General features: G+C 49.8%; 1 protein-coding gene across 9 annotated transcripts in view; it reads left to right on the top strand.

The window, feature by feature from the left end:
* LOC146274830 (receptor-type tyrosine-protein phosphatase mu-like) overlaps positions 1-27,413 on the top strand; it is a 108,256-nt gene extending 80,843 nt beyond the window's left edge. For 5 of the 9 annotated variants that reach the window (XM_084702631.1, XM_084702630.1, XM_084702628.1 and 2 more), the window contains 18 exons: positions 8,673-8,830; positions 10,342-10,416; positions 11,262-11,288; positions 13,382-13,569; positions 17,050-17,137; positions 17,622-17,698; positions 18,008-18,044; positions 20,307-20,404; positions 21,830-21,946; positions 22,586-22,740; positions 22,834-22,969; positions 23,878-24,027; positions 24,106-24,279; positions 24,456-24,587; positions 24,943-25,068; positions 25,182-25,345; positions 26,134-26,269; positions 26,433-27,413. In XM_084702631.1, the coding sequence (XP_084558757.1) occupies positions 8,673-8,830; positions 10,342-10,416; positions 11,262-11,288; positions 13,382-13,569; positions 17,050-17,137; positions 17,622-17,698; positions 18,008-18,044; positions 20,307-20,404; positions 21,830-21,946; positions 22,586-22,740; positions 22,834-22,969; positions 23,878-24,027; positions 24,106-24,279; positions 24,456-24,587; positions 24,943-25,068; positions 25,182-25,345; positions 26,134-26,269; positions 26,433-26,486 (2,092 nt within the window). In that variant the 3' untranslated portion in view covers positions 26,487-27,413. The remainder of the gene's footprint in view (positions 1-8,672; positions 8,831-10,341; positions 10,417-11,261; positions 11,289-13,381; positions 13,570-17,049; positions 17,138-17,621; positions 17,699-18,007; positions 18,045-20,306; positions 20,405-21,829; positions 21,947-22,585; positions 22,741-22,833; positions 22,970-23,877; positions 24,028-24,105; positions 24,280-24,455; positions 24,588-24,942; positions 25,069-25,181; positions 25,346-26,133; positions 26,270-26,432) is intronic. The other 4 variants (XM_084702629.1, XM_084702634.1, XM_084702632.1 and 1 more) reach the window with 2 other exon arrangements.
* Positions 27,414-27,735: the final 322 nt, after the last annotated feature.

Genomic DNA, 27,735 nt, shown 5'->3' with positions numbered 1-27,735 from the left:
CCTTTTAAGACACACACACACAGACACACACACACACAGGTGAGATGAGATAAGTGTCTTGGCTGGTAGCAGTAATTGAGCTGCCAGAATCCTTTCTGTACCAAACCTACTAATGTTCTGGACAGCCAATATAAGGATATGAACTAGCGGAGGGGACTGTGTTTGTGTGTGTGTGTGTGTGTGTGTGTGTCAGTGTGGGGGTGGCTTTAAGTGTGTGTGTGGCTGTGAGTGTGTGTGGCTGTGTGTGTGAGAGAGAGAGCAGTCAGCCAGGAGAAATGGAATTAGGCTTCAGTAATAAAGCTGTCCAATCAGATGATCGTTAGAAGGAGAGGAACAGTACTTATACACTGCAGGGCATAGAGGTGTGTCACACACACACAGACCTACTCCTACCAGTGTGAGTGTGCTAGGTCTAATGGCTGGAGTCCACCTTGTCATTATTCTGGCTGACTTCTCTGACACACTTTAGCAGTAATGGCATTCTGCTGTCTGTCATTAGATTAGCATAGATTAGACTCTGAGAGCAGGTGTGTGTGTGTTTCAGACAGCAGGGTATAAGTGGTGTGGTACAGGCCTATTAGACAGCGCTAACATGATTACACCATGCTTCTAAGTGTTCCGGAACTCTCCTGGGGGCGTCAGGTACAATGATACTCTGTTATATAATTCCACACACACACTAACAACCACACACCAACAAACACACACACACACACAGGTCAGAGGAGTGGAATAGTAACATATATAATGTCTGTGGTCTGCTAACACAGCCCAGCATGACGTCCTGTTCACCCTCTCTTCACTCCTTCCTATTCATCCATCTCTCCTTTATTGGGAAGGGCACAGGGGTCAAGGGTCAGGCGGGGCTAATGGAGGTCGTCCTGAATTCTGCCTGTCACAAAAGAAAGGACCCCTCGCTCAGGTCCTCTAGTCCTACAAGACCTACTCCCACAGCTGACACTGGAGGAGAAAACACACACACACACACACACACACAGCTTTTCACTGAGGTCTACCTTAAGATAGTAATTTGGTTTGCGACCCTAAAAGCTGTATGTGTGTGTCTGTGTGTGATGTCTCTATTGTGTGCTAGGTCAGGGACTAGGACAAATAAATGACTCTTCCAGGTTGGAACATGAAGAGAAGACAGGAACAGAAGGGTTCTCCCCCGTCTTCAGCTAGTGTGTATGTACCACTCAGGGCACAGTCAATACCTCCTCCTGTTGTCTCTATCCCTTTCTGTCTCTCCATCTTTCTCTCTTCCTTTCTAGCTCTCTCTATATGTCCTGCTTTATCTCTCCTACTGTCCCTCTCCTTCTCTCTCTCCATCTCTTTCTCTCCCCTCTCTCTCGCTCTCTCTCCCTCTTCCCCTCTCTCTCGCTCTCTCTCCCTCTTCCTCTCAAGTTTCTTCATTTGCATAGCTAATAGAGCTGTCACGTGTGTGTTGGTATGTGTTTGTTGCTGTGTGTATAAAAGTGTGTGCTTCATCCCAGAGAGAGATCCTCTTCTGGCTTCAACAAGCTATAGCATATTCACAAGTATCTGGACACAAATTTCGAAATTGTCCACGGTCTTATTCAATCTAAACCGTCTTTGCTCACACACAGATGCGGACAATTACACACACACACACGCACACACCCACCCACACACCCACCCACACACACACACCCACACACCCACCCACACACCCACACACCCACACACACACCCACACACACACCCACACACACACCCACCCACACACCCTCTCCCTCCTGTCTGTTTGACAGCTTGTCAGAGCCCCAGAGGCCCCAGGCTCTCATTTGAATGTTCCTCCTTTATGATCAGCCATACATACAAATAGATAGCCTCTTACTCTGGAGACACAGACATAAACACACACACACACACAGACATAAACACACACACACACACAGACATAAACACACATACATCCCAACCTCTGCTGTACAGTAGGTTTGTCTTAAGTTAACAGCTATTAGACTGGCTTAATACACTGTGCTATGTGCAACACAATATATTTCAACATGAGACACACACACACACGCAGATTTCTCTCCTATTGAATAAAGATGGAGAGAGTGTTCATCTGAATGAGCGTGTCCATGCTAAAGACACGGCATGTTCTATGGTAACATGATGAATTATAGAGTCGTGTTAAACACACCAGCTATTCATGAATTATAGATCCAGGAGGATAAAACGCTCAGTGAGCAATTATCTCCTGACTGTCATCTCTGGTGTGCTCCACCACTCTGCTCCCAGGACAGGAAACACAGTCTACATACACTCTGTACCCCAGAACCCTGATCTCACAGCTCCCACTGTCCTCCTACACTATACTGTCAGTGTTACTGGTTAGCTCTGTCTGTCTGTCTGTCTGTCTGTTTGTCTCTCTCTGTCTCTGTCTGTCTGTCTCTCTCTGTCTGTCTGTCTCTCTCTCTCTCTCTCTCTCTCTCTCTCTCTCTCTCTCTCTCTCTCTCTCTCTCTCTCTGTCTCTCTGTGTCTCTGTCTGTCTCTCTCTGTCTGTCTCTATCTGTGGGTCTCTGTCTCTGTCTCTCTTTGTCTCTGTCTTGGTTTCAGTCTGTCTGTCTGGACTGATAGAGCCTGTGGCTGTAGACAGATGGACAGTCTGATTCATTGTGTTCAATGGTCCTGATAGAGGGAGGGGATGTGGGTATGGAGGTAGAGAGGTGGAGGTAGAGAGGTGGGCAGAGTGACTAGCCTGGAGGCACATCATCTCCTGCTGCTTGCTATTTTAGAGATGCAGGACACACGCACACACACACTCTAAAGGCTTTTATTTATGTGTTTGTGACAAACAGGAAACTTTTCTCTTTTTAAAAGCCTGTCATGGTAGCAGCTCCATTCTCAGGTCCTGAGGTAACATCTAAACGGGTGCAGATGGACCCAGCATTCACACATGAACACAGACGGAACAGAGACGGAAAAAAAGATCTACCATTAGGAGGGATGGACTGAAAAAAAAGAGAGAGAAAGCAATTGTGGTCCATTGGGAGTGTGACCGATGGTGACATTAGGTATGCATGGAGCGATACAGGGATGGAGCGAGCGATGAATGTGGGCGTGGGGGGGGGGGGGGGGGATGTGAGTGGGAGAGAGGGAGGAGGTAGGACGACACAGCAGGAACAGAGTGAGCTCCTGTGTCGTCCTGTCAGCTTCTGCTCTGTTTGCATGCTCGTGCGTGTGAGAGTGTGTGTGTGTGTAAGCGAGAGCGAGAGCGTGCATGCCCACAATACTGTCACCGAGCCATCACAAGCTGTCTCCCGTCTACAACTCTCTTTCTCTGTTTCCCTCTGTGCCTCGTCCCTCTGCCTCGTCCCTCTGTCCCAACCCGTGCACTTTTTCTTCTTCTTCTTCTTCTTCACACACGCACACACCTGTACCTTCCCTCTCCCTGGGATGCACAGCACGCCGCTACTTCCTGTTAGGATTGATGACGGCCTCCCTGTCACAAAGTGGAGACAATCTGTCGTTTGTCATCGCTCGCTCCACTGCCTCCCTCACACAGCCAGAGCCCCCCCCCCCTCTGCTACTTCCCCCCTCTCCTCCATTATCTGTTTCCCTTTCTCTTCATTCCTCCCACCGCTTGCTCTTTCTTTCCGTCTCTTTTCTATTTCTCTCACTCTTCTCCTCTCTTTCATCCTCAGGTCACACCAGTCGCACACTCATCGATCCATACCCCCCGGCAACATCCCCCCCCCTTGGCTCTCTGACATTTGTTCTCTGATTGGACGGCTGTGAAAAGCAGTTTCACATTTAGGTTCCATTTTCCTCCTCAGACCAACCTGAAGCTGACATTTACCACAAAACAGGAAAGAAGGGTAGAGGACCCTGTCCCTCCCCTCCTTCACTCTGCGCTCCTCTCTCCTCTACTCCACAGACCATTAAACAGAGATTAGGTCTCCATATTAAAGGAGGGAGAAAGGGATGAGACGGAGAGAGGGGGGGTAAGTGAAAGTGTATAAATGACATAATAAACTAAAGGAGCTGCTGCTTCCTAATAGACACTATCACAGACCTTCTCTCTGTCTCTCTCTGTCTCTCTGTCTCTCTGTCTCTCTGTCTCTCTCTCCCTCTCCCTCTCTCTCTCTCTCTCTCTCTCTCTCTCTCTCTCTCTCTCTCTCTCTCTCTCTCTCTCTCTCTCTCTCTCTCTCTCTCTCTCTCTCTCTCTCTCTCTCTCTCCTGTCTCTCTCTCTCTCTCTCTCTCTCTCTCTCTCTCTCTCTCTCTCTCTCTCTCTCTTCTCTCTCTCTCTCTCTCTCTCTCTCTCTCTCTCTCTCTCTCTCTCTCTCTCTCTCTCTCTCTCTCTCTCTCTCTCTCTCTCTCTCTCTCTCTCTCTCTCTCTCTCTCTCTCTCTCTCTCTCTCTCTCTCTCTCTCTCTCTCTCTCTCTCTCTCTCTCTCTCTCTCTCTCTCTCTCTCTCTCTCTCTCTCTCTCTCTCTCTCTCTCTCTCTCTCTCTCTCTCTCTCTCTCTCTCTCTCTCTGCCATCCTCTTTCCTCCTTCACTTTATCTCTGTCTCTCTTCTTGTGTCCCACTCTCTCCTGCTGTTCCTCATATTTCCATCCATCTCTTCCCCTCTCTTTGTCTCCTCCACTTGCCCCTCCTCCTCTTCCCTCCTCTTCTCTCCTCCTCTTCCCCCCTCCTCCTCCTCTCCTCCCCCTCCAGCTCTTCTCCTCTTCTCAGTCACCCACTGGAATTGACAATCTGCATTAACTGCTCCTTTCACAGCCAACAAATGTGAGAAGCAGTTCAACTCCTGGGCTTCCTCCCCTGCCCTCCCCTCCTTCTCTCTCTGACGGGGCGGCAGGTGTCATGTGGGAGGGGCCAGCAGGCACCAACAGAGGAGTAAATTGACGTGTCTCCTCCTGCAGTGCTGTTCGTTAGCTCATAGACGCCTGTAAGCTAGGCACTTCGACTGCACTTGTTTTGTTATGCAGCGTTTAGGGTTCACGCTGTGCCAGGGTGGAGGGAAGCAGCGGTGTGTACTGTAGAGATGGAAGACTGGACAGTAATACCCCAAGCCCTCTCCTCCTCCTAGGTACCTAACGCTGTGCTAAGTGGAGTCTGAACATCTAATCTGTCCCCTGACTGGAGAAAATCTCCTCTGCCTAGACCCACTCTGCAGACAATCACACACACTTTGTCGCACTGGTACACATTCACAGTGCGTGTGTGTGTGTGTGCATGCATGCGTACGCGTGTGTGAGTAATCTTTCTGGTGGCTCTGAGGCTGAATTGAGACAAATGCAGATTTAGTCAACGACAACTGGCTGTAAATTGTAAAGCAGTTATTTGCAAAATGCGCACGCACAACGTGCATTTGTTGGCGTGTGTGTGTGTGTGCGGCCGGTACACCAGGAGATTGTGTCTTCTGGAATGTCATTACCATGGAAATCCCCTTGTAGTAAATCAGATTTTATTAATTGAGGATATATATTAACATCATCTTGAGATACGGCCTAATTTAAGACGGCAAACACATCCAATAGGGGCTTAGATGGGGAGGGCTGCCGTGTTGGTTACAGCCCGGGCTCATCTCATCTGGGCCTGTCAGCTTAATGAGCCTCATAAATGTGGTTACTGTCACATGAAGACGACCAGCAGCCGTGTCTACTGCTCCAGACCTCTGATAGGGCTCAGCTCAACACAAGCTGGAGCATGCAGACACACACACACACACACACACACAGTTCTAGACGTAGATGTTGACGTACATGAATGTAAACGCAGCACAAGGAGGAAGAGGAGGAGGGAGGAGCCATCAGTCAGAGTAGCACAGAGTCAGCTCTCTTACCGGGGTGACAAGGTCAGCAGCCCTGTCACATCACACACACACACACTCACACACTCCCTCGCTCAAACACTCTCCTACACACACACACACTCACACACTCCCTCGCTCAAACACTCTCCTACACACTCACACACACTCACACACTCCCTCGCTCAAACACTCTCCTACACACACACACACACACTCACACACTCCCTCGCTCAAACACTCTCCTACACACACACACACTCACACACTCCCTCGCTCAAACACTCTCCTACACACACACACAAACTTCCAGCCAGATAGAGAGAGGAGTGGACAGGACTGTGTGAAAGGAGTGGTGCGTATGTGTTATCAGGGGAGAGCAGAGCAGAGTGGAGCAGAAAGACTCTAGCAGAATGTGCCTTGCATCAGTACAAGCCCTGGGGCTAGCACACAGAGAGATGGAGAGATGGAGAAAGAGAGCGTGCATTTTCTCTTTTTTCCATTTGTAAAATGCCAGATTGCCTGTGACCTTGAGGAGGAGGGGGGGGGGATGAGGAGGAGGGAGATGATTCTCTTATTTATGTTTAATGTGGAGATGGGCAGGCAGGGTCTGTTTGGGCAGCGCCGCATCCTTTAGACCACTTAGTGGAGGATGGGGGGCAGGGGGGTTGTTTACTAGGGTATTTAGAGATGAAGGGTGGATAGGGCTCCATTAGAGTGACCTGCCTGTCCATCCAACACAGAGGGTTGACAGACAAGCAGATAGAGAGGGAGAGAGGGAGAGAGGGAGAGAGAGAGGGGGGGAGAGGGGGGGGGGTCAGTTGTGGTCTACCATTCCATTCAGATGTAAGCGACGCAGGATGTGTGGAGGGGGGTTTTGGGGACGGGTTTAGCAGAAGAGCGCTGTGTCCTGCCAGGCTGCACTCTGCCTCTGCTAAAGACACACTGTCTGGTGGGAGAGCTCCCCCAGTAGCTGACAGAGAGAGGGATTGGCCCCCTCTGTCAAGCTAGCAGAGCACAAGCACTGAGGGGAGGGGAGGGGAGGGGAGGGGAGGGGAGGGGAGGGGAGGGGAGGGGAGGGGAGGGGAGGGGAGGGGAGGGGAGGGGAGGGGAGGGGAGGGGAGGGGGAGGGGAGGGGAGGGGAGAGGAGAGGAGAGGAGAGGAGAGGAGAGGAGAGGAGAGGAGAGGAGAGGAGAGGAGAGGAGAGGAGAGGAGAGGAGAGGAGAGGAGAGGAGAGGAGAGGGCCTCATCAAGGTTCTTCTGTTAATGCCAGCTGGGCACCAGCGCAGGCACACACACATACGATTAAAAGGTACAAATGATAAATCTATCATTCACTATATGCATGAAATTTCTCTTTTACACACACACACACACACATTTACACACACACACTCTCTCTCTCAGGCACACCCTCACTCAGCCAGTGCAGCTGCAGAGTAGAAAAAGGGCCATTGGAGAGCTTTTGAAGCACTCGTGAAGAGAGAGAGTGGAGGGAGGGCTGCCGATAGAGACTGAGATGGAGAAAGATTGGAAAGGAGGTAGAGATGTAGAGAGAGAGAGAGAGAGAGAGAGAGAGAGAGAGAGAGAGAGAGAGAGAGAGAGAGAGAGAGAGAGAGAGGGAGAGGGAGAGGGAGAGGGAGAGGGAGGGAGGGAGGGAGGGAGGGAGGGAGGGAGAGAGAGAGAGAGAGAGAGAGAGAGAGAGGGAGGGAGGGAGGGAGGGAGGGAGGGAGGGAGGGAGGGAGGGAGGGAGGGAGGGAGGGAGGGAGAGAGAGAGAGAGAGAGAGAGAGAGAGAGAGAGAGAGAGAGAGAGAGAGAGAGAGAGAGAGAGAGAGAGAGAGAGAGAGAGAGGGAGAGGGAGAGGGAGAGGGAGAGGGAGAGGGAGAGGGAGAGGGAGAGCTCTGAGCTGTTCTGATATAACTCGGTTTCAGAGGGACAGACTGACTGACAACCACACTCACAGAATCATTTTGTACACTGCATTACTTAGTCCTCTACCATTGTCCTCAATTGCATAAGCCCTCATTGCTGTCTGACTCTCCAGCTCCAGGGAGAACAGGGGACCTGGCTGAGCTGGCCTACCCGAGTTGGGGCTCTCCTATTGGGGTAGAGCTGGCCGGGTGGCCCTGTGTCCCCTCCAGCCCTCCAGCTGGCTGCAGGCTACAGCCCTCCCAGGAGTACTCAAGCTGTCCATCAATTCAACTGCTGGCTCAGTGTTTGTGTGTGTGTGTGTGTGTGTGTTGTCCTTGCAGACGACAGGGGATCCCATGAGAGAACATTAGTGGAAAGAATGGAGAATGCAGTAGAGGATGGAGGGAGAGATGGAGAAAGGAGAAATGAAGGGAGAGATGAAGGGAGAGATGGAGGGAGGGAAGGAAGGGAAGAAGGATGAAGAATGTTCCTGAATGGTTGTCCGCCCTTGTCACCAGGAATCTCCTTCAGTGCGGAACTGTCCTTGTGTGTGCGTGTGCGTGTGTGTGTGATGCATAACAGAACATGGCAGTGAGATGTACAGCCTGAATGAGGAAGCGGTTTCTGTACTACAATAAGCAGGTGTCACTGTTGTCTGTCTGTCTGTCTGTCTATCTGTCTGCCTGCCCACCTCCCTGCCTGCCTGTCTGTCTGTATGCCTGTCTGTCTGTGTGTCACCCTGGTTCACAATGAGGGCAGGGTCCTGGCTATCTGGGTGGAGTCTTAGAGAACCACTATAGCAGGAATCTAAAGAATGTATAGTAGGATCTAGCTACATCGGTAGGCCTTCCTCTTTCTCTGGAGATCATATAACCCAAACATTGTTTCTCTCCTGTGTGTGTGTGTGTGTGTGTGTGTGTGTGTGTGTGTGTGTGTGTGTGTGTGTGTGTGTGTGTGTGTGTGTGTGTGAAACAGGAAGCTGGCTAAGAAGCGTAAGGAGACCTTGAGCAGCACTAGGCAGGAGATGACCCTGATGGTGAACTCCCTGGATAAGAGTTACACCGAGCAGGGCACCAACTGTGACGAGGCCGTCTCCTTCATGGACACACACAGCCACACTCTCAACGGACGCAGTAGGTTCTCAGGGATGGAGTGTGTGTGTGTTAATCTGGATGTAATCTGGCATTATCATGTCATCATTGTCATGTCAGGGTTTCTTCTGAGACCTGGAATCCCTCTAATCTGTCTGGTACTGAGACACGCAACATCAATACACACATAGGCAGGGTCATGTAAGCATAAATACTGTTATATACAGTAAGCCTTTTACTCATACCTTCTATCTATCTATATGTGGATTGTGGAAATAAATCATTGATGACAATAATTCCATACTTTTTATTAAAAGCAATCTTGTACGCATTGGCTCCCTTCCCCAACACATACACACCTGCACAACAACTGCCCCACCCCACCCCCCCCTCCCCACCCCACCCCCCCTCCAACCCCACTCCCCCCCCTCCAACCCCACTCCCCCCTCCTACCCCCCTCCCACTCCCCCCTCCCACCCCTTACCCTAGTCAGCATGTTTTTGAGGCTGCCATCTGCCCCTCCAGGTACCTCCTTCAGGGGCTTAACACCCCACCCCCCAAACATATCCATATGGGGGGTATTTGTTTTTCTCAGGTTATTTCATGACTTCATCAGGCTGTAATGGCAGCTCCACAGTCTGGAGGACAGAAGGACAGAGCAAGAGAGAGAAAGAGACAGAATGTCTCCAACAGTCAGTCCCAGCAGTTTAGTGCAGGATTAAAACCAAGCATTACAACAGCTCATTGACAGTGGTTACTATTGCAGCAGAAGGAGAGAGAGAGGAAGAGAGGGAGAGAGAGAGAGGATAGGCCCCTTTGTAGAGAAGGACAGGTGTGTCACCCTGTAGACTGGTCCTGTCCTCGTCTCCCCCTTCCTCCCTCCTCCCGCCTCCCCCTCCCTGTCAGTATAAATAAATAAACATACTTTTCTAACAGCCCTCACCTTACTGAACCCTCTCCACGCCCCCGTCACACATACTCACCGGTGACCTTCTCAGTTTGTCTGCTACCACAGCTCCGAGTGACAGGCAGGTCTACCCCCCCCACCCCCATCCCCATCCACAGTGCCTGACAGAGACTGCTGCTGCAGACTGACATGCTGTGGATAAACATGCTGCAGATGGACAAGAAGCAGATAGACAGGAAGCAGACAGACAGGCAGCAGGCAGACAGACAGGCAGACAGACAGGCAGCATAGTAGGATGTGTCAGATGTGTCTCTTGGCAGTATGAGTGTGGTGGCCAGCTCACCTCCAGCCTGACAGTGTCACAGTGCCCCCAGGGCTTAACCTTGCTCTGGGGCGGGTGGAGGAGGAGATCAGGAGGAGGAGGAGAGGGAGGACTCAGGAGCTGGAGGGCTGCTGCTCTGAGCACATAACCTCCCTCTCTGACACTCTGAGTTTCTCTCCAGCGTTCCGTCCTTGGCTGCTCTGTCTCTGTGGATGAGTTACATGAGCAGCGACTTCAGGTCATGTCTTTTCTACTGTAATGAAGTGACTCTCTCTTATCTATCTCTCTGTCTCTCTTCTTTTCTCCCGCCATCTTTCTTTAAAGCTGTCTCCTCCCCCTCGTCATTCACCATGAAGACTAACACCATCAGCACCACTGTGCCCAATTCCTACTACCCAGGTAATATACCCTACCTATTCTCTATTCTATGACTCCTACTACCCAGGTTGTATACCCTACCTATTCTCTATTCTATGACTCCTACTACCCAGGTTGTATACCCTACCTATTCTCTATTCTACCACTCCTACTACCCAGGTTATATACCCTACCTATTCTCTGTTCTATCACTCCTACTACCCAGGTAATATTCCCTACCTATTCTCTATTCTATCACTCCTACTAACCAGGTAATATTCCCTACCTATTCTCTATTCTATCACTCCTACTACCCAGGTAATATTCCCTACCTATTCTCTATTCTATCACTCCTACTACCCAGGTAATATTCCCTACCTATTCTCTATTCTACCACTCCTACTACCGAGGTAATATACTGCCCTGCTCTGACCACAGAGTCCGGCCAATCCCAGCCCAGGGACCTGAGTGTGAGCCTTCGGTCTCGGCCTATTAGAGGCCTACTTGTACCACTGCCATATATGTCATGCTTGTTCTGTAGCCTCAGCACCCCATTCTCCTCCTCTAGCCCCTTCAGAGGAACCTGGAATGCACACACACACACACACACACACATGCACACACACTCCTGCACTTGTCTCTGTGTTTGTACAGCTAAACTGGGGGAAAGCGTCTAGATTGTGTTATTGTGAGCGCTAGCTGATGAAGGCCTCTGCCTAGCCCTCTAATGACTAATTGTTTAACCCCCCTCTGCTGGGCGGTGATGTGTGTGTTATGACAGCCTGCTTCTGTATGTCTGTGTCTATGTGTGTGTGCGTTGGTCAGCGCTCTCACAACTTTTCTGTCTTCTTTAACCCTTCCCCCATGCTGCTCGTGGGCGTGGCCAGATCCCTTTGTGCCAACCGCCATCTTGGGTGAGACAACACTCCTGTTCCTCCTACACTACGACACTGTTACAGGCAGAGAGAGAGAGAGAGGGGGGGGGAGAGAGAGAGGGAGTGAGAGAGAGAGACAGGGAGAGAGAGAGAGTGCAGGGAGTGATTCTGATGCCAGCTTCCATCCATATCTGCCTGCCTGCTTCTCTTCCGTTTAACAGACAAGGGTTGTTTATTGTGTTTGTTTTCTAGTCCAGGCCTGGTTGTTTGTTTTGTTTACTAGTCCAGGCCTGGTTGGTTGTTTGTTTACTAGTCCAGTGTTGTTTGTTTACTAGTCCAGAGTTGTTGTTTTGGGAGCTGAGGTGGGCTTCACTCCATATCATCACATCTCGTGCCGTGCGTGTGACGTCACGTGTGTCTGACCAAAGGCTGCTCCATGCATGGACACTGTAGACCGGGGGACCACGACACACACACACACACACACACACACACTCAAAACACCCAAGCAAGCCAAGCAGACTCTTACGTTAACTCACCTAACTTTTCCCATTTGGATGTAAACTCTCAGTAAAGAAGACACACACTCGCTCACATATAAAGAGTCAGAGCAGAGCAGGGAGAGGTAGTGGCAGGCTGGAATGTCAGCCTACATGTCAGCTATTACTCAGATTTGGCCAAACCCCACCAAAACCACAAATGGGTGCCCAACTGAGAGAGGAACTCTGGACAGGCAAACCGTTGGACAGAAACCAGATTTGGGACCAGGCTAAATGCTGGATAGACTAAGACATGGGAGAAGGCCAAATGTGGGTCAGGCATTGGATTTGGGACCAGGCTATTGGCTGGTTAGACATGGGATCTGGGAGCAGGCCATTTGCTGGTGCCTTGCCCAGCTAGAGAGCATCAAACTGTACAGGTGCTAAAGGATCATGTTGCTGACACCCTGTCTCCTTTCTCTTCTCCCTCTTCTCACCAAACCCTTATGTACCTCTAATAAAGTGCCTATTAATGGTAAGTTGGCAGCTCACCTTGCTCTGCTCCAGGGGAGAAAGAGAGTGTGTGGTGTTTGTGTCTGAGTGAATGTGTGTGTGTGTGTGTGTGTGTGTGTGTGAGCGTGGGCAACTTGCAGGGGGAGGGGGTGTCCCCTGCCCCCCTTCCTCCTGTTTGTGTTGTGTGACATCATGCATGCGCCCTGTGTCCCCCCCCTCCCACTATTCCTTTTCCTCCTCTTCCTCTCCTCATCCTCCTCCCCCCCCCCCCCCACTCAGGCAGCCATTACTTAGCATGGCACTCTGACTCCTCTGTGAAATCGTGTGTACTACCTCATCAGTCTGTGTGCTGTCGACATCACACACACACTCTCCCCCCTCCATCCACCTGTGCCCATTCAGGTTTCACTGTGTTAGAGCGCCTGATTGGTTGTCTCACCTGGATGTGCACCAATCTCCATCAGGCTCCATTTGTCATCCGTGCTTCCTCATCCAGTCATTGGTTGCATTGTGTGGATAGCGAGTTTCTATTGGTTGAGTTAGTGTGTGAGGACTGAGGGCTATCTATGGTAGCGTCACTAGAACTACACACAGTGCTCCACCCTCCCCCATCGCTATGGTAACACTTCGCTCCAGACCCAGGTCAGACACCTGCAGGTACCAGAGAGGATCGCGGCTGTTTGATTCCTATCTCACAGTTTGTTCTCCTGGGGCTCTTCTATTGGTCTTACTGTTGCAGGTGAACCAAATCAAATGCACCCCAAGTACCGATGGTGTTTGACCAGGGTGTGGTTGTGCAGCTCATGGTTGTGTTCTCCATGTGGTCCAGCCTGGTGTGTGTGTGTGTATGTGTGTACAGGTGACCCTCTCTCCTGGTCTCTCATTCTCTCACATCATGACCTTGTGACATCATGACCTTGTGACATCATGACCTTGTGACCTTGTGGCCATCCATCACTGTGTTGACTTTCTGGCTGGGGGTGGAGGGGAGGGGTGGGGGGGGGCATACTCCAACACTGACCTCTGCTTATGTGTCTCTGTTTCTGTGTGTGTCTGTTGTGTGCGTGTGTGTGTGTGTGTGTGTGTGTGTGTCGGGCCTGTGTGTGTGCCCCTGTCCTGTCCCCCTACCCCCCCTCCCAGATGAGAACCACACCATGACCAGCGACACCAGCAGCCTGGTCCAGAGCCACAGCTATAAGAAGCGTGAGGCGGGGGAGGTGCCCTACCAGACGGGCCAGCTGCACCCGGCCATCCGCGTGGCCGACCTGCTCCAGCACATCACTCAGATGAAGTGTGCCGAGGGCTACGGCTTCAAGGAGGAGTACGAGGTAGGACGCACAGGCCACACGCCCACACACAGACGTTCACACACACACGCTCTTAGCATGTCCTGCCTGGAACACTTTGTCTCTCTCATAACACACACTGTCCATACTTCCGGTACGCACACACCGTCACTGTTTGTGTGTGGGTGTGCGTGCGTGTGTGTTTTGACAGTCCTCTGGGTGAGGGCATTTAGCTACCTAGCAACGCTAATCCAGCCTGGTGGGAAAATTAGCATGCTGAGCTAAAGATCTTCCACACGCACACTTGCACACACACTCACGCTCGCAGAGTGAAAGGGAGAGAGGGAGAAGCACAGAAGTGAAGGGGGAGGGCAGAGAGAGACAGTTGGTGAGTGTTTAGCAAACTGAGAAAGCCAACAAGAATGTGTTTGTCTACAGATCTCTCCCATTTAAACTAGCAACTGTTCCTTCACGTATGTGTCTGTCTGTGTGCATGGGTGTGTGGATCTTTTGTGTGTGCATGTGTGTGTCCCTTGTACTCCCTACCCTCTTTTTCATATATTATGGGGAGAATCTACTGTTTATTCTGTTTATCCCCTCCTCACCTGCTTCCTCCCCCCTTCACCTCCTTCCTCCCATCCTCACCCCAACTTTCCCCCCGGCTATTTCAGCAGAGATCAATAATGTAGACTCTGGTGAGACTGTTTTGTGGATGGGGCGGTGGGGGGGGGGTGGGGGGGGGCTGGGGGGAGGGGCCTCAGGGTGATATTCATTATAGATAAACACTTAGGGCCTAGTTAGCTGCAGTCAGACACACAGCCGGCCCTCTCACATACTTCCCACACAGGTCCTCTCTTTCATCCACACACATGGTCACAGTCCCACACGCTGCTCTCTAGGTTGTGGCCCTACAGAACTCGTCACCATCCCAGTCTTCATGTGTAACTGTTCACTGTAGATCAATGCTCTTTGTCAGACGTGACTAGTCCATCACCTATCTCACCTCTCTAATCTCTAATCTCTCCCTGATCCATGCTTCTTGTTAATCCATAATGTAACTCTGGACAGATCAATGAGGTAAGAAGCCTTCTTGGTCTCCATCTCAGATGTTTCTACTAGTCCTTAGATCTGTTGTTTGTTCAAGATTTTCAGTAGACCCCACACTAGAACTACAGTAGAACCCTAGCAGTAGAACCCCAAAGTACAGCCCTCACCGGAGGACCCCATAGTACATCCCTGCAGTGAGGGAGCGAGGAGAAAGAATCCTAATCAAGGATGAGAACAAAGAGAAAGTACAGAGAGAAGGGAAATCAAATGAGGTCTATTGGACCTCTGATTGGACCTTTGTCTTTGTGATGAGAGCAGTGTGTGTGTGTGTGTGCTCGCTAGTACTAATTACTTGATCATCTGCATAATTCAATGAACAAACGTGATTGAAATGATAGGGTTTATGGAATGTATTTCTCCTACCAATCCTATTAGGGCTTACTGGCAGGTAGTGCTGGGTTCAACCAATAGCGATGCCGGATGTTACTATGAGGAAGTGCTGAGGGATAGTGAGTCAGCCTGGGGCACCCTCTCAGCACCAGCCATGTCTGTCTCCTAACAGCCTGCCTCCATGTAAATAATACACCACCTAACCTCTCTGCCATCTTTCCTCCTCTCTCCTGCCCTGTCCTCCTCAGTCTTGCCTCCCCTCTTTCTCTCCCCTCTCTCCTGCCCTGTCCTCCTCAGTCTTGCCTCCCCTCTTTCTCTCCCCTCTCTCCTGCCCTGTCCTCCTCAGTCTTGCCTCCCCTCTTTCTCTCCCCTCTCTTCTGCCCTCTGTCCTCCTCTCACCTGGTTCATTAGAAGAGAGTGCAGAGATATCCCTTCCCTCTCAGAGTCCATCATCTGAACTGTTTTCTGGGAGTGCTGCTTTAGTCTCGGCTTGCTGCCTGGTTGCAAGCTGGTCCCAGCCAGGCAGTTCTGACAGGGTACTTCCTGACACCCTCTTATCCTATCCTGCTGCTCTGACGGCTGTCTCAAACACTTAGTACCATCCTGTCATCGCTCTCTGTCTCCCTCCCTTTCTCTCTCTCCTCCCTTCTCTTTCTCCTCTCTCTGTTTTCCCTCGTTCTCTGTCTGTATCTCTCTCTCTCTTTGTAGCTGTCTTTCCTCTACATAAAAAGGACATCTGTCTGAAAGACTGACATGAAGAGCTGACTGGCTGCTTTAAAACACTAAAGAGAATTGGGGGAGGGAGAGAGAGGGGGTTAGATAAGACGGGTAGGATCGTGTCAGAACTTATTATACTGGAAGGGATTTCTCTATGTTGTGGTCCCCCCCCGCACACACACACAGATACTCCCACTTTCATCGTCACCTGGCCCCCTTCAGGTCTCCTTGTCTGTAGAGCCTGGCCTCATCTCACCACTCACGCTATCATGACTGTCCTCACCCTCCTCACATCCATACTAACACAGAGAGGAGAGGAGCGAGGGGGAGGAAGAAGGGAAACAGGGAGGAGAGGGACAAAGCTACAGCTTCCTGAGTTAAGGAGCCTCCACTGCTAGCAATCAGGACTAATCAGATCAATTGTCTGTGTGGATGACTGGGATGGAGAGCAGAGAGAGAGAGAGAGAGAGAGAGAGAGGGAAAAGGGAAGGGAGAGAGGAGAAAGATGGAAAGAGAGAGAGTGTAAAGAGTGCAGACCAGAAAGAAAGACGGCCAGCCAAGCTCTGGATAACAATATATCATTATGATCTATCTCTGGCTCACCTCCTTCTGACAAGCTGGAGGGGAGAGGAGAGGAGAAGGAAAGAGGAGAGAAGAGGAGAAGGGGAGAAGGGGAGAGGTGAGGAGGAAGAGAGGAAAGGAGGGAGAGAAGAGAGTCTCAGAGCAGTATTTCCAGACAGCTGAGATCTCCAACTCAGAGGTTTATTTTCATAATTAGTCCTAATTGTGTGGCGGGGCAAGATCAGAATGGCAAAACTCAAACACCCAGAATGCATTATTCATGAGGCTCTCGCTGTTCTGAACAGCGGTTTGATCAAGCTGGTGGCTGTGTGCGTGTGTGTCTGTGTGTGTGTTGGATGTGTTTTATTTCATCTTGTGGTAGTTCTAGTTCTCTGGAGGCTGGTTCTTCAGAGGACTGTTTTTCTGTCAGTGTAGCGGGGGCTGGGGAGAAGTGTGTGTGAGTGAGCGTGTGTGTGTGTGTGTGTGTGTGTAGAGAGTGGGAGATTTAGTTGACTTACTCTACAGAGCTACTCCAGATCTCCTTCTTGGAGCTGATCAACGTGATAATGATGATGATGATAATGTTGATGATGATAATGATAATGATGATGATGATGATGTTGATGATGATGATGATGATGATGATGATGATGAGGATGATGATGAAAATAATGGTTGTGATGATACTTGTCAAGCTCAGTCCAGCTGTTCGAACTCCTGAACAGTTATACAAGTTCTCATGAAGCAATTTCACTAGATCTTACTTTCTACCTCTCTCGATTTCTGTCTCTCTCTTTCTCTCTCCAGAGTTTTTTTGAGGGTCAGTCCGCTCCATGGGACTCAGCCAAGAAGGATGAGAACAGAATGAAGAATCGCTATGGAAACATCATTGCATGTATGTACAAACAAACCAGTACAACACACACACACACACTCGCACACGGTCCTAATGATTGCACATGTGTGATTATGTAAATGAGGTGTGACATAGGGACAATCTCAGTCCTCACACACACACACACACACCCCACTGTCTTCCAGCTATGCCATGACAGGATGACCCGCCCCTGTCATTGGAGCTGCCATACTTCTTGTCTCTGCAAATGAGCAGCTGGCCAATTACAGCACCTTATTCAGAATGACATCCAATGGGCTAGAGGGCATGTTTGGTGTGGGTGGGGCTACATCAGTCGGGTTGAGTCAGTGTCGCCACGGTGACACACACAGACGCTGCAGACACGAGTCCTCTGTATCAGTTGCATGTTTAATTCATTACTCATATGCTTAATATGATGACACACATTGCCAGTCCTATGATAACTAAAGCCCTCACACTGGAGTCATCTTGTTGTTGTTGTGTATTGTTGTTGTCTGTCCAGATGACCACTCCCGCGTACGCCTGCAGCCTCAGGAAGGGGAGACCACCTCTGACTACATTAATGCCAACTATGTAGACGTAAGTACTGTGTGTGTGTGTGTGTGTGTGTGTGTGAGATCTGCCTTTAGTTTCCAGTCCCAGACATAAATATACACACACACACACTCGACCAACACCCTCATCTAACAGGCTGTCCTCCAGTCGTAGAGGGTGTTGGTGAAGTTGTTGTATTGTCCAGCCGAGCAGCGTGTTGTTGTGTTTGCGTCCAGCCTCACAGTGCTGCCCCCGCTGGCTGGGGGATGAACAGCCCTCTCCTCCACCATGACCACCTGTAGGTGTGTGTCAGGAGAACAGGGACTCACTGCCTCTCTCTCTCTTCTACCACAGGGGTACCACAGACCCAACCACTACATTGCTACCCAAGGTAAGAACAGGACACACACTCACACACACTCACTCTCTCTACGTCCCAGTAGGTCTGCAGTGCTGAAGTGGCTCAAGTCTTAGAACAATTAATCAGCCCTGTTAGCAAGGGGAGGAGACCTGATTGGATTAGTGTGTGTGTGTGTGTGTGTGTTTACGTGTGTGTGCAGATGGTGTGTGTGAATCCTTCTTCAAGGTACCCCGGGAGGAGAGATTTGATTGGTTGTTGGTTGTTTTGCTTCCTGTTTGTCCCCGCCAGGCCCTGGTGCTCCGAGATTGTTCTGCACATGCTCGGAGCAGACACACAAACACATACACACTCTCTGCTGTATTGTAATCATATGAGGGGAACATTGCACTGAGCAGAGAGCCCTCTGTTACATGTCCTTCCTCTCCCTTTCTCTCTGTCTCTCTTTGTATCTGGTTCTCCTTTCTCTTAGTCTTCTCTCTCTTTCTTTGTTCTTCTCTCCATCCCTCTCTTTGTCTCTCCTCTGTTTACTTTATTTCTCTCTTTTTTTGTTTTTCCTATTGTTATGCCAGTGTTTGCAATTACCTTTCCACCTGTGTGTAGGTGTAGGTGTGTGTGTGTGTGTGTGTGTGTGTGTGTGCATGCATGTGCATGTGTGTGTGTGTCCAGCTGTAACAAGCTGAGACTAGCAGCAGATCCTTTGATCCTGTTCTGGGGCTAGAGGCTGTCTGTCACCATCACTCAGACAGACAGACAGACAGACAGACTCTCTCTATTTATCTGTATTTCTCTTTTTTTCCTCTGTCCTCATTCTCCGTCTTTGTCCACCCAGTCAGAACCCTTTCAGGGTCTGAGATTTTTCTCCTCTGTTCTCTTACTCCTCATCCCTCCTTTCCTCATCTCTCCTTTCCTCATCTCTCCTTTCTTTATCTCTCCTTTCCTCATTCCTACTTTCCTCATTCCTCCTTTCCTCATCTCTCCCCTCCTCATCCCTGGTCCTCTGGTTCCAACAGCAGGTCTTCTCTCCAACTATAATTGGAGCCGCCTGACTTCCCTCCTCCACCAGCGAGACATTTACCACATCTGCCAATTACACCATGTCACACACCCACACATGCAAACACACACACTCTCAGACTAACACGCATACGCGTGTCGCACACAAACACACAGCCAGCCTGACTTGTCTTCTGAGACTCCAGGTTGTATAGCAGCTGTTAACACTGTCAATACTGATGACTGTTTAGCTTGGCAGACACAGAGGTGGGGGGGGTGGGGGGGTGCTGGGGGTGGGGGGCTGCTGGGGGTGGGGGGCTGCTGGGGGTGGGTGGGTGCTGGAGGTGGGGGGTGCTGGGTGGGGGGGGGGGGGTGGGGGGGATTCATAAAAGGGAGAAAGTGAGTGTACAGACTCTGCTATTATCACCTGAATGGCAACAACACAGAATAGAACAAGCACACACATACATTAAAAACTCCTGTTTGCTGGTGTTCATGTTTGTGAATGCATGAATATGGAAAGTAATGGAGGTGTATGATGTGTGTGGGTGTCTGTGTTTATGTGAGTGTGTACTTGTTTGTTTGTGTGTGTGTGTGTGTGTGTGTGTGTGTGTGTGTGTGTGTGTGTGTGTGTGTGCGTGCGTGCGTGTGTGTGTGTGTGTGTGTGTTGCTCAAGGATGTAATTTGAACGTTTCAGCTCTTGAGGACACACATGGATTTGCATGAGCTAATTAGCTCGTCAAAAGTCATTTTGGAATTTGCCAGTTGATTAAAAACAATGCTAATTTGAATTAATTAAATGAGTAATTTTAAATTCCTTCCAGGTCTTCTTCATTGCGTTGTGCAATCTTAAATGAGCCTTGAATTTATAAAAGTTTGGGGGTGTTAAGTGTGTGTGTGTGTTTGTATGTGTGTCAACAGTACTTACAGAATGCCTAGTCACGCACCTTGTTCGTGGTAGAGACTGAAGCTAGTGAAGGTGTTTAAACATGTCACAAAGGAAGGAAACAGGAACTTGCATATAAACCAATCAGAGGCATGCACAAATCTGAATGAACCAATCAGAGACATACAGCATGCTGAATTAACCAATTTAGATATATGCTGGATGCTGAATCAACCAATCAGAGACATGCAGGATACTGAATTAACCAATCAGAGACATGCAGTATACTGAATAAACCAATCAAAGACATATGCCAGATGTTATATGTGTATTCTAGGTTCTCTGAACATTAAAATACAAGATGACATCAGACCTCTGTCACACCATCACATCTTCTGTCTCTCCATCCTCAGGCCCGATGCAAGAGACGGTGTATGACTTCTGGAGAATGGTCTGGCAGGAGAACACGGCAACCATCGTCATGGTGACCAACCTGGTGGAGGTCGGCAGGGTAGGTACACAAAACAGGTCTGGCTGTTCCTTTAGTTTGTGAAGCAGAGGCTAACAGACACACCACACACACACACACCCATGTGCCATCTTCCCCAGCCCTATCAGCCATACCATCTGCTCTGCCCTCCTCCAATGATGAACTATGGGACTCCATCTCCCAGGGTGCACCTCTTCCTGCTGTCTCTGCTCCAGTCCTCTCACTACAAACAATCTGTTCCAGGGGAGGCTGGCCCTTTGTCAACGTGTGTGTGTTAGTGAGTCAATTAGAGCGTGTGTGTGTTAGTGTTGGCGAATGTTCAAATGAAGTGTGTTGTGTGAGTGTGTTCCCCCTTCGCCTCTTCCTCCTCCACTTCCTTCACCTCCCCCTCCTCCTCCTCCTCCACTTCCTCCTCCTCTAGTGTAATAGCAGAGGTATCATCGCTGATCTCACTGCTAAATACAGAGATGCTATCTGATTTGCCCAGCACATTTGGTGCACACACACACACACACCCTCTAGGAGTGAGATGGTCTCTCAAGAGGAAGTGTATCATGCCCCTTAGCAGTGTCAGCATGTGGGGGAGGAGCCACAGCTCAAAGATGGAATCATCCATTAAAATGCAATTAAGTCACCAATTAGAACCCATCTAATTACCATATTGCCATGGAGACAGCAGGGGAGGAGACAAAAAGGGGGAAATGGGCATGGAGGGCGGATCGGAAAGGAGGAGAGTGAAAAGGGGAGAGGAGAGGAGGAGAGAGGAAAGGACTGGATAGCAGAGGAGAGAAGAAGTGAGAGAAAAGGAGGAGAAATAACTGGGAAGAGGAGAGGAAGAAGTAGAGAGGAGAGGTAGAGCAAAGAAAGCAAGAACAGATGGGCAGGAAGTGAGAGAGATGGAAAGATGACCCGAGGAGTCCGGAAAGCGTGATTGAGGGAGGAGACTGAAAGAGAGAGTGAAAAAAGAGAAAAGGGCATCAGAATCAATATGATTATGAGTGAATACAAAGAGCAGAGATGGCTTGTATTGATTATCAATATGAGTCAAGCTACGGAAATAATTACACAGTCAATTATAAAGACAAACGCCTCAGAAGACAGTCATGAGTCACGGACGATACAATATCCAGGAAGAAATGGATGAGTATGTGTCCGTGTGTTTGTGTGCGTGTGTGTTTGTTTGCGCATGTGTGTGTTGCCAGTGGGAGAAGGGGCTGGATAAGACAGGCGATTTCCCAGAATCCCTCCTCAGGGGGCACGTCCCAAGGTGCCTCTCTTCCTGATGAGCCCAGATTCCAGGTGCATCCTGGGTAATGAGGTCAGGGACAGGAAACTGACTCAAAGGACACCTCCTCTCTGGCCCCACCCCCCCAACCCTACTCAGAAGGCCAGTGACATCCCCTGTCCTGTGTGTCATACCCCTGTGCTCTGCTCTGCCCCCTGCAGGTGAAGTGCTGTAAGTACTGGCCAGATGATACTGAGATCTACAGAGACATGAAGGTGACACTGATAGAGACACAGCTGCTGTCTGAGTACGTCATCAGGACCTTCGCTGTGGAGAAGGTAGGGACACACACACACACACACACAAACTCTCCATTTGTCTTATCTTCATAGACAACCATACCACCTGTTCCTCTAGAAGTACTCCAGCTACCCTCTCTCTCTCTTTCTCTCTTCTTAATCCTTCTCTCTGTCTCATTCTCTCACTATTTCTCTGTATCCCCCTGGGCCCTAAAAGCTGTGAATATCACTCTACCCCATAGTGTGTGTGTGTATGTGAGTGTGTGTGTGTACGTGTGTGAGTGAGTGTGTGTGTGTGTGTGTGCATGTGCGTGTGTGTGTGTGTACCCGAGGCTCCTAGACGGGGGTCCTCCCTGCGCTCAGTGTGTGTGTGAATCACCGCTCGTCCTCCTCCAGCTGTTATTCTCTTACTCCCTCCATCCCTCCCTCCTTCCCCCCTGCATCTATCCCCTAAGGACAGACTTTGTCTAAAGAACTAGATCAAAAAGATACTTTGATCAAAAAAACAACTTAAGTGATAATGAGCGAGCGAGAGAGAGAGACAGACAGATAGCGTAAGAAAGATGTTTGCTTTGGGTACGTAGTATTTTCTGGCCATAGCAAGCTTTGACATTCAACATTGATAGAAAGGCTGCTGTGGTGTGTTGCTAAAATACAGTGTGTGTGTATTTGTTCCAGAGAGGGGCACATGAGATCAGGGAGATTCGTCAGTTCCACTTCACAGGCTGGCCGGACCACGGCGTTCCCTACCACGCCACTGGCCTGCTGGGCTTTGTACGCAGGGTGAAGACCAAGAGCCCTGCCAACGCTGGACCCATAGTAGTACACTGCAGGTACACACACACACAGTAGAAAACTGGAATATTCTGGTATTCTGTCTATTTTCTCTGGTTTACCTTGTTTTTTGTGTGTGTGTGTTTTTGTAGTGCGGGGGCTGGTCGTACAGGTTGTTTCATAGTGATTGACATCATGTTGGACATGGCGGAGAGAGAGGGGGTGGTGGACATCTACAACTGTGTGAGGGAGCTGCGCTCTCGAAGGGTTAACATGGTCCAGACAGAGGTAAGCACACACACACACATTCTGTGTCCTTGCTCACACCAACCCACATATGACATTCCTGACATACACATTCCAGGACTACCTCAGAGAACACATTCCATCACTAACCAATGTCAAACACACATCTATTACCCCACACAACACCCAAACACACACACACACACACACACACACACATAATCCATAACTCAACACCCAAACACACACACACTCACACACACACATAATCCATAACTCAACACACACACACACATTCCATGTTTAATGACACTGACAAGAAGGTCTACAGCAAAGACACAAACACACACACACACATAATCAGACACACACATGCTAAGACAGGCACGCACTTGTTAGTTTACATTTTGTAACAGTGCTGATTAAAAACAAACATTAGCTAATCCTCCTCTGGCCATTAGTCCCACTGAGACCAAAGATGTGGTTCTGGGTGGGTCTGGTCAGATGGTCAGGATGGCGTGATCAGAATGACAGTGGTGGTGAGGATGTTGGTCCAGTCAGGATGACTGGACATCCTCCAGACAGTCCCAAGGACACCAAAGGCATCCTATCCCTCCATCCATACCTTTCCCTCCCTCCCTCCCCATCCCTTCGGCCCTCACTCCCTCTACCCCTCCCTCCCTCCCCATCCCTCCAGCCCCTCAGTCCTGAGGTCTCCTGACAGTTCCAGAAGGTTTTGAAATGTCACTTCATAAATGATTTACATCACCCTGGGGGGTGGGGGGTGGGGAGGGGTCAGTCCTAGGGAGGGAGGAGGGACCCCTCCTGGTCAGTATTGGGATGGAGGGAAGGGCAGGGAGGGGGGTTAGTTCTTGGGAGGGGGAGAGGTCAACATTAGTGTTCAGACGGAGCATTTCAACCTGACAGAATGTTGCCGTCTCTCTCAATAGGAACAGTATGTCTTCATTCATGACGCCATCTTGGAGGCGTGTCTTTGTGGAGACACCACGATTCCAGCCAATCAGCTGAGGTCTGTGTACTACGACATGAACCGCCTGGATCCCCAGACCAACTCCAGCCAGATCAAGGAGGAGTTCAGGGTACGTGTGTGGGAGGATATGTGTGTGATTGTAGGCGCCTGTGTGTCGGGGTGTGTCTGACCCTCTGCTCTCCCCCAGACCCTGAACATGGTGACCCCCACGCTGCGTGTGGAGGACTGCAGCATCGCCCTGCTCCCCAGGAACCACGAAAAGAACCGCTGCATGGACGTGCTGCCCCCAGACCGCTGCCTGCCCTTCCTCATCACCATCGACGGAGAGAGCTCCAACTACATCAACGCTGCCCTCATGGACGTAGGTGTAATACACATACACCATACACGAGGTTAGACGAGGAAACTGTTTTAACGGTATTCTCAGTATCACAGAATAAACTGTCGCCCCTTTTCTCCTTCCTCCTCTTCCTCCCCCTCCTCTCCTTCCTCCTCTTCCTCCCCCTCCTCTCCTTTCTCCTCCTCAACCTCTCTCAGAGCTACAAGCAGCCTTCAGCGTTCATCGTTACCCAGCATCCTTTGCCCAACACAGTGAAGGACTTCTGGAGGCTGGTCCTGGACTACCACTGCACCTCCATTGTCATGCTCAACGATGTAGACCCAGCACAGGTAACACACACACATAGGGAGAGAGCAGGGAGGGGTGACAGAGAGGGGTGAGGGAAGGGGGAAGGGGCTGTTGCAAAAAGACTGTGAATGCTCCTGCCTGAGGCCCTGTCAAAACAACCAGACATCAAAGCTGGGCACGTGGCAGTTTCTCGCTGCTACGCACACAGAAAAAATACACACACAGAAACACACACACACACAAAAATACACGCACAGACCCCTGGTGTGCAACTCCACCCTTCATTCAGTATTCTGACTGTAGCCAGGGAAACATCACTGTCTCTGACACCACCATCTGTCTGTCTGTCTTTCCTAATGATCTCTTACTATTTCTCTGTACTATTTCTACGTGTAGTTGTGTCCCCAGTATTGGCCAGAGAACGGGGTCCATCGCCATGGCCCCATCCAGGTGGAGTTTGTGTCAGCTGATCTGGAGGAGGACATCATCAGCAGAATATTCCGTATCTACAATGCTGCACGGGTACGAATCAAACACACACACGCATAGCCTCACGCACACATAGACTCACACACACAGACACACACACACATACACTGCCGCGAGCCTAACCCCCCCTTCTCGTCCATCACCAGCCCCAGGATGGGTACCGCATGGTGCAGCAGTTCCAGTTCCTGGGCTGGCCCATGTACCGAGACACGCCCGTCTCCAAGCGCTCCTTCCTCAAGCTCATCCGGCAGGTGGAGAAGTGGCAGGAGGAGTACGATGGAGGAGAGGGACGCACTGTGGTGCACTGCCTGTAAGAGCACACCTGGAAACCCAACACACCTGAACACACACCTGGAAACCACCTGAACACACACCTGGAAACCCAACACACCTGAACACACACCTGGAAACCCTACACACCTGAACACACACCTGGAAACCCTACACACCTGAACACACACCTGGAAACCCTACACACCTGAACACACACCTGGAAACCACCTGAACACACACCTAAAAACCCTACACACCTGAACACACACCTGGAAACCCTACACACCTGAACACACATCTGTCAACCCTACACACCTGAACACACACACTCCTGTGGACCATATAGAGTACTGAAAACCACACACACAGACACACACATAAAACCTGTAGAGCACACACACGCAGCATACTCTGGTTTTCACCACAGAAACCATCCAACATGGCTTCAAAATGTCACAATAGTTTGAGTGTCACTCTCAGCCTCGCCCAATGCGACGCTCTGAAAGGTCACCAGCTCCGGGGCCCCGCCCACTTATTGTCATCAATCATAGGACCATCGCCCTAATGACAGTGGGGTGATCGCTACGGTGACAGATGACAGCAGAGTAGGCTGACACATCGGCCACTGCGGACCCTGTACGAGGGGCTAACGGTTCAGCCAAATTGCATTTGTGCAGAATAACCAGCAGAGGGCAGTGTCAGACTGATTCTCAGTGGAGATCAGAAGGGGTTTAGCACCATCTACAGCCCAATTTGTAGAACTGCACACATACAGGAGTTAAAGACAAGGTCTCCAAACTTTCTGTGTTCCCCACTCCCCCTCAGGAATGGTGGCGGGCGTAGCGGCTCGTTCTGTGCCATCAGCATCGTGTGTGAGATGCTGCAGCACCAGCGTTCTGTGGACGTGTTCCACGCAGTCAAAACACTGAGGAACAACAAACCCAACATGGTGGACCTACTGGTGAGGACCTCATCCTCACACACACACACACGCCCTCAAAGATACACACGCACACACAACACACATCCCAAGCACAGTCCAACACTATCGCATTTCGACCTTTCTAACCCTCCTCTCCTGTCTTGCTCTTCCACCTTCCTGTCCTCTCTTCTCCTCCTCCCAGGATCAGTATAAGTTCTGTTATGAAGTGGCACTGGAGTACTTGAATTCTGGTTAGCTGGGCTGAAGACACCCCACCCACACACGGAGGCTCTGCCCCCGGCTGAATGTGATTGGAGGACACCTGGATGCCCTGCTGACCTCTGCTACAGGAGTCTGTCCAACTGTATATGAGGAGAAGGAGGAGGATGGAGAGGAGGAGTGTAGATGTCTGTTAGGAACCCTGAATTCTTTTGACTGCCCATCTGAACATGTATATTATGATGATAGCTCAGACACAGACAGACACACACACACATACTCACTTGCCTGGATGACCCTATCTGTATCCTCTCCCTTATTCAACAGAACTTCAAACACTCACAACCGTTTGTACAGACCAATGCTGTTTCCTTCTCCCTTCTTCCCCTCCCCTGTCCTCCCTCTCTCCTCTCCCCCATCTATCTTCTTCTCCTATTTCCCTTACCATGGGAATACAATGATATAACGTAATGTTGATAAAATGTTTTTTTTTTTTTTTTTCCATACATGTCTCAGTTTTCTCTCTTGCTGGTTTTATATGATGATGTTTTGTGGATATGAACTTTGAAACATTGAAAGATTAAATGTTGAAGTAGAGGAAAATCTGGCATTAAGGAAAGACGAGAGTGATGAAATGTTAGCGGCATGGCGTTCGGCTGCTATGACTACAAGCGTGTTGGTGAGACAGAGGGAAGGATGGCCAACGCCAGAAGTCTCGTCAGGTGACGCCCGGCGCGACTGTCTGTTCATAGTGTAAATATTATCTGCAGATTATTTATTCCTGGAGTGTTTTTGTGAAGCACATCAAGTGACAATCATGTTTTTTTTTCGGTCATGATTTAAAAAAAATCTTGTTTCACAGACTTTTGTTGCATAATGTTGGCCAGATGTATTGTAAGCCTTTTATTTAACTTGTATGGAATTAAACAAAACAAAGTTAAAAATACAGATCTATACATACCGACCTGGCTCAGACTATCATGAATTAACAACTCAAGCGCAAAGAACCAACATTTTGGGTAATCCAGGGGGGCAATTCAGAGCACCCGGGCCTACCATGATTGGCCGAGGTCTTTTTGACGACTAAATGTCCACTGTCATCTTCGATCAAAACCCGTGGCATTAAAGCCATTTCTTCATGAAATATACTGACTACTAAGTTGTGATCCATGCTTTACACACATGATTTTACAATTAGAAGAGAAAATACGCACGAGAGTTGGAGCTACCACAGCTGTAAAAAAAAGAATAATCACGGATGTTAACACATTCGAGTAGCCAATAAA

This window comes from Hypomesus nipponensis, chromosome 8 (assembly GCF_054491055.1).
Source record: "Hypomesus nipponensis isolate SF chromosome 8, ASM5449105v1, whole genome shotgun sequence".
NCBI lineage: Eukaryota > Metazoa > Chordata > Actinopteri > Osmeriformes > Osmeridae > Hypomesus > Hypomesus nipponensis.
Note: the sequence above shows the minus strand (reverse complement) of the source record. Positions and strands in the feature narration are given on the sequence as shown.